The following is a 6,899-nucleotide window of genomic DNA, read 5'->3' on the forward strand; positions in this document are numbered from 1 at the left end:
CTTAGTCCCAGGAGGACTCCGAGAAGCTTGGTAAACCAGTTGGAGTCTTTGCAGTGGGACATCAAAGGGACTTTGCGGGTGCAATGGAAACGTTCAACCATTCTGTTGTCAGCTGGGTTGTAGGCGGTTGTCTGATATAGGATAATTCCCAGGATATTCGCTAATAATGTCCACAATTGAGAGGTGAAAGTGGTAGCCCTGCTCTAGAGAGGCGTACTGTATGCAGATCATTTGGCGGGTCATATGCAGGTTTTAGGCGATCAATGATGACCCAACCTTCTTTGCCACGAATGTTAATTAAGAATCCTTTCGGCGTACGACGGATCACGAGGAAAAGGCCCATGTAAGGGGGTGCTAGAGGTGGCTTCCTAGTGTCATTTCACAGGTAAATGTGCGTTGCTGGGTGCAAATCTGTTTGTATGTGTTGCTTGGCTGGGGGCTTGTAAGTCTGGCGGCATAGAGTATATTTTCACAAAACTTGATGTAGGTGCTAGAGATTGTCGGAGGAGGTTGCAGACGAATAAAATTTGGAAGGGACGACCAACGGGTCGCCATACACCAGTTCAGCTGTCAAGACATCCAGGGCATCTTTAGGAGTAGTCCTTAGTCCCAGGAGGACTCCGAGAAGCTTGGTAAACCAGTTGGAGTCTTTGCAGTGGGACATCAAAGGGACTTTGCGGGTGCAATGGAAACGTTCAACCATTCTGTTGTCAGCTGGGTTGTAGGTGGTTGTCTGATATAGGATAATTCCCAGGATATTCGCTAATAATGTCCACAATTGAGAGGTGAAAGTGGTAGCCCTGCTCTAGAGAGGCGTACTGTATGCAGATCATCTGGCGGGTCATATGCAGGTTTTAGGTGATCAATGATGACCCAACCTTCTTTGCCACGAATGTTAATTAAGAATCCTCTCGGCGTACGACGGATCACGAGGAAAAGGCCCATGTAAGGGGGTGCTAGAGGTGGCTTCCTAGTGTCATTTCACAGGTAAATGTGCGTTGCTGGGTGCAAATCTGTTTGTATGTGTTGCTTGGCTGGGGGCTTGTAAGTCTGGCGGCATAGAGTATATTTTCACAAAACTTGATGTAGGTGCTAGAGATTGTCGGAGGAGGTTGCAGACGAATAAAATTTGGAAGGGACGACCAACGGGTCGCCATACACCAGTTCAGCTGTCAAGACATCCAGGGCATCTTTAGGAGTAGTCCTTAGTCCCAGGAGGACTCCGAGAAGCTTGGTAAACCAGTTGGAGTCTTTGCAGTGGGACATCAAAGGGACTTTGCGGGTGCAATGGAAACGTTCAACCATTCTGTTGTCAGCTGGGTTGTAGGCGGTTGTCTGATATAGGATAATTCCCAGGATATTCGCTAATAATGTCCACAATTGAGAGGTGAAAGTGGTAGCCCTGCTCTAGAGAGGCGTACTGTATGCAGATCATCTGGCGGGTCATATGCAGGTTTTAGGCGATCAATGATGACCCAACCTTCTTTGCCACGAATGTTAATTAAGAATCCTTTCGGCGTACGACGGATCACGAGGAAAAGGCCCATGTAAGGGGGTGCTAGAGGTGGCTTCCTAGTGTCATTTCACAGGTAAATGTGCGTTGCTGGGTGCAAATCTGTTTGTATGTGTTGCTTGGCTGGGGGCTTGTAAGTCTGGCGGCATAGAGTATATTTTCACAAAACTTGATGTAGGTGCTAGAGATTGTCGGAGGAGGTTGCAGACGAATAAAATTTGGAAGGGACGACCAACGGGTCGCCATACACCAGTTCAGCTGTCAAGACATCCAGGGCATCTTTAGGAGTAGTCCTTAGTCCCAGGAGGACTCCGAGAAGCTTGGTAAACCAGTTGGAGTCTTTGCAGTGGGACATCAAAGGGACTTTGCGGGTGCAATGGAAACGTTCAACCATTCTGTTGTCAGCTGGGTTGTAGGTGGTTGTCTGATATAGGATAATTCCCAGGATATTCGCTAATAATGTCCACAATTGAGAGGTGAAAGTGGTAGCCCTGCTCTAGAGAGGCGTACTGTATGCAGATCATCTGGCGGGTCATATGCAGGTTTTAGGCGATCAATGATGACCCAACCTTCTTTGCCACGAATGTTAATTAAGAATCCTTTCGGCGTACGACGGATCACGAGGAAAAGGCCCATGTAAGGGGGTGCTAGAGGTGGCTTCCTAGTGTCATTTCACAGGTAAATGTGTGTTGCTGGGTGCAAATCTGTTTGTATGTGTTGCTTGGCTGGGGGCTTGTAAGTCTGGCGGCATAGAGTATATTTTCACAAAACTTGATGTAGGTGCTAGAGATTGTCGGAGGAGGTTGCAGACGAATAAAATTTGGAAGGGACGACCAACGGGTCGCCATACACCAGTTCAGCTGTCAAGACATCCAGGGCATCTTTAGGAGTAGTCCTTAGTCCCAGGAGGACTCCGAGAAGCTTGGTAAACCAGTTGGAGTCTTTGCAGTGGGACATCAAAGGGACTTTGCGGGTGCAATGGAAACGTTCAACCATTCTGTTGTCAGCTGGGTTGTAGGCGGTTGTCTGATATAGGATAATTCCCAGGATATTCGCTAATAATGTCCACAATTGAGAGGTGAAAGTGGTAGCCCTGCTCTAGAGAGGCGTACTGTATGCAGATCATCTGGCGGGTCATATGCAGGTTTTAGGCGATCAATGATGACCCAACCTTCTTTGCCACGAATGTTAATTAAGAATCCTTTCGGCGTACGACGGATCACGAGGAAAAGGCCCATGTAAGGGGGTGCTAGAGGTGGCTTCCTAGTGTCATTTCACAGGTAAATGTGCGTTGCTGGGTGCAAATCTGTTTGTATGTGTTGCTTGGCTGGGGGCTTGTAAGTCTGGCGGCATAGAGTATATTTTCACAAAACTTGATGTAGGTGCTAGAGATTGTCGGAGGAGGTTGCAGACGAATAAAATTTGGAAGGGACGACCAACGGGTCGCCATACACCAGTTCAGCTGTCAAGACATCCAGGGCATCTTTAGGAGTAGTCCTTAGTCCCAGGAGGACTCCGAGAAGCTTGGTAAACCAGTTGGAGTCTTTGCAGTGGGACATCAAAGGGACTTTGCGGGTGCAATGGAAACGTTCAACCATTCTGTTGTCAGCTGGGTTGTAGGCGGTTGTCTGATATAGGATAATTCCCAGGATATTCGCTAATAATGTCCACAATTGAGAGGTGAAAGTGGTAGCCCTGCTCTAGAGAGGCGTACTGTATGCAGATCATCTGGCGGGTCATATGCAGGTTTTAGGCGATCAATGATGACCCAACCTTCTTTGCCACGAATGTTAATTAAGAATCCTTTCGGCGTACGACGGATCACGAGGAAAAGGCCCATGTAAGGGGGTGCTAGAGGTGGCTTCCTAGTGTCATTTCACAGGTAAATGTGCGTTGCTGGGTGCAAATCTGTTTGTATGTGTTGCTTGGCTGGGGGCTTGTAAGTCTGGCGGCATAGAGTATATTTTCACAAAACTTGATGTAGGTGCTAGAGATTGTCGGAGGAGGTTGCAGATGAATAAAATTTGGAAGGGACGACCAACGGGTCGCCATACACCAGTTCAGCTGTCAAGACATCCAGGGCATCTTTAGGAGTAGTCCTTAGTCCCAGGAGGACTCCGAGAAGCTTGGTAAACCAGTTGGAGTCTTTGCAGTGGGACATCAAAGGGACTTTGCGGGTGCAATGGAAACGTTCAACCATTCTGTTGTCAGCTGGGTTGTAGGCGGTTGTCTGATATAGGATAATTCCCAGGATATTCGCTAATAATGTCCACAATTGAGAGGTGAAAGTGGTAGCCCTGCTCTAGAGAGGCGTACTGTATGCAGATCATCTGGCGGGTCATATGCAGGTTTTAGGCGATCAATGATGACCCAACCTTCTTTGCCACGAATGTTAATTAAGAATCCTTTCGGCGTACGACGGATCACGAGGAAAAGGCCCATGTAAGGGGGTGCTAGAGGTGGCTTCCTAGTGTCATTTCACAGGTAAATGTGCGTTGCTGGGTGCAAATCTGTTTGTATGTGTTGCTTGGCTGGGGGCTTGTAAGTCTGGCGGCATAGAGTATATTTTCACAAAACTTGATGTAGGTGCTAGAGATTGTCGGAGGAGGTTGCAGACGAATAAAATTTGGAAGGGACGACCAACGGGTCGCCATACACCAGTTCAGCTGTCAAGACATCCAGGGCATCTTTAGGAGTAGTCCTTAGTCCCAGGAGGACTCCGAGAAGCTTGGTAAACCAGTTGGAGTCTTTGCAGTGGGACATCAAAGGGACTTTGCGGGTGCAATGGAAACGTTCAACCATTCTGTTGTCAGCTGGGTTGTAGGCGGTTGTCTGATATAGGATAATTCCCAGGATATTCGCTAATAATGTCCACAATTGAGAGGTGAAAGTGGTAGCGCTATCATAAGTAATATGCACAGGGATACCAAATCTCACTGTCCATCCTGAGAGCAAGGCAGATATAAAGGAGAGACGTTACAGTTTCCATGGGAATGGCTTCAGGCCAGTAAGTAGAGCAGTCGATGATGGCAAACAGGTAACTATGTATTGGTGACGTGGGTAGTGGACCTACTACGTCGACGTAAATGTAGACAAAACTACTCTGAGGTTGAGGATTCCATGTGTTGAAGTAGTTTTGAAGTTTGGTATGAATTACAGGTGCAGACCCAATCCTTAGCATCCTTAGTAATGCCTTGCTAAATGAACTTCATCTTCAGTAGATGGGTGCAAAGTATGTGAAAGGCCATGAATGAAATTAAACGCCGGTCGGTGTAGGGAAGCAGTCAAGGTCTACAAAGACTTACATCACTGAGGAGGGTGGTGTTGGAGTCGTTGAGGGAGAGGTTTTCCCAACGGAGGGATGTGCATGATTTCCTACATGCTTGGTACTCTGGATCTTTCCGTTTGGCATCTGCCAAGGCGTAATAATCCAATCCCATGTGAATGGCAGCCACTGTGTTTCTTGACAGGGCATCGGCAATGTGATTCATTTTCCCAGGGACTTTTTGGAGGGTGCTATTATATTCAGCTATGGTGGAGAGGTCAGCGTTGATGAGCGGACCAGGCATCAGACTATTGAGAGAAGGCGTGCACCAGAAGCATGTGGTCCTTGCGAATGATGAAGGGCATACCTTCCAAGAAGTGGCGAAAGTGACGGACAGCAAAGTGCACTATCAGCACTTTGTGGTTGAAGGTAGAGTGGTCAGATTCTGCATTGGACAGTTTTCTACTGAAGAAGACTGATGGGCTGGGAGGGCTGTTGACCACCTGCTTAAGTACTGCACCAATAGCGACGTTGCTGGCATCGATGGAGAGAATGAGAGGTGCATGTGGCATGAGAAAAGTGATAGCAGCAGCGATTGATAGGGCATTTTTTCGGTTGCAAAATGCTATTTCTTGAAGGACACTTCACTTCAGGTCTTTTGGCTTGCCCTTGAGGGAGGCATAGAGGGGAGTAAGAGTGGAAGCCATGAGTGGTAGTAAATGGTGGTAATAGTTGATCAGGCTCAAAAATTCTTGTAGTGCTTTGATAGTCGAGGGTGTGGGGGAGTTCTGAAAGGCTGCCACCTTCTCAAGGAGTGGGTGGATTCACTCAGGAGTGATGCAATGCCCTAAGAACTATACTTTGTTGGCGCCAAAGGTACACTAGTCGTACCTGATTACAAGGCCATTCTGTTGAAGGATGCTGAGCATGATGCGTAGGTAACAGAGGTGTTCCTCTTTGGAGGAAGAGAACACAAATATGTCCTCCATGAAACATACTGAGGGGAGGTCTCCTACGAAGGCCAAAAAAAAAGAGTAATTGAAGGTGTATGTACTGAAGGGGGGATGATGACGATCTTGGGGTTGTCTTTTGGGTTCATAGGCACCTGATAAAACTTTCACTTTGTGCAAGTAGAAGGTCATGTCGACGATGTTTGGGAAGGAGTAGTGATCCATTTCTGTCTGCATGTTCAGGCACCTGTAATCCCCTCATGGGCGCAGAGAGCCATCTTTCTTCTGGATAATGTATAAGGGTGACGACCATAGGCTTGAGGCCTTTTGGCAAAGGCCGATTTTTTCCATTTTGACGAACTTTTGTTTAGATGCTGCCAAACGATCTGGTACCAGACGCCTGAATCTGGTGAATACTGGGGGCCCTTTTATCTTGGCATGGTGATAAATACCATCATTTGGTGGGAGCTGTAGGCGTTTGACAAAGTTCTGGACAAAAAACCTCAAGGTAGGACGTGAGGAGGTGGGCATAGGCTTCTATGGGTGATCTGATGTGGAGAGCGAGATCAGAGGAGGCAGGGTGGAAGTGTTGTCGATGATTAAGAGTCTGCGTTGACTAACTGTCAGTGAGGGACATCAACCAGGAGGTGGAAATGTGAGAGGAAATCCACACCAAGGATTGGTAATGTGACGTCAGCAATGTGAAATTTCCAGTGATATTTGGCTCTTCCAAACAATAATATGAGGGTTTCATAACTGTGGATGGGTATCGCAGATCAGTTGACAGCTACCAGGCAAATAGCGGCAGACTTATACAGATTACGCCGCGTCCTGGAGAGTGGCCTTGGCAAAAGAGAACGGTAAGCATACATGTCTACCAAAAAGCACAAGCCCATACCTGCATCATGTAAAAAGGAAAGATTAGTGACAAGAGAGGCCACCGCCACAAGCAATGGTTCACTTCAACATTTTATTGCCACAGACACCTGTTCGCACTTTTCTTCGCAGAAGCCCCGAATCTGCAGCAGTAGTAGCATAACTGCAACTGATGGGCATCAGTAAGTTGTTAGTTAGAATGTAAGTGAGAGTAGTGGGCAGTTTTGTCCCCACTCTGGCACGTCATGGGGTTCTTTATGTCCTACTGCATTCACTTCATCTAGTGGAGGTGTTG

At 47.4% G+C, this 6,899-nt stretch overlaps 1 protein-coding gene across 1 annotated transcript; it reads right to left on the bottom strand.

Annotated features, from left to right (window-relative positions):
• Positions 1-4,102: 4,102 nt before the first annotated feature.
• Positions 4,103-5,082, bottom strand: LOC137635351 (uncharacterized). Its single transcript, XM_068367845.1, has 3 exons — positions 4,819-5,082; positions 4,451-4,616; positions 4,103-4,326 (listed from the first exon to the last, which is right to left on the bottom strand). Exons 1-3 carry the CDS (start codon positions 5,080-5,082, stop codon positions 4,103-4,105), a joined length of 654 nt encoding a protein of 217 aa, XP_068223946.1.
• Positions 5,083-6,899: the final 1,817 nt, after the last annotated feature.

Source organism: Palaemon carinicauda, chromosome 1 (genome assembly GCF_036898095.1).
Source record: "Palaemon carinicauda isolate YSFRI2023 chromosome 1, ASM3689809v2, whole genome shotgun sequence".
Taxonomy (NCBI): domain Eukaryota; kingdom Metazoa; phylum Arthropoda; class Malacostraca; order Decapoda; family Palaemonidae; genus Palaemon; species Palaemon carinicauda.

Excerpts from the sequence above, each read along its gene's own strand:
- LOC137635351 (XM_068367845.1), bottom strand. The coding sequence starts at position 5,082 with ATGCCTGGTCCGCTCATCAACGCTGACCTCTCCACCATAGCTGAATAT. Across the intron at positions 4,617-4,818 it reads ACACCACCCTCCTCAGTGAT|AGTAGTTTTGTCTACATTTA; the intron begins GTAAGTCTTTGT and ends CCTCAACCTCAG. Across the intron at positions 4,327-4,450 it reads CCTTGCTCTCAGGATGGACA|CTGACAACAGAATGGTTGAA; the intron begins GTGAGATTTGGT and ends CCTACAACCCAG.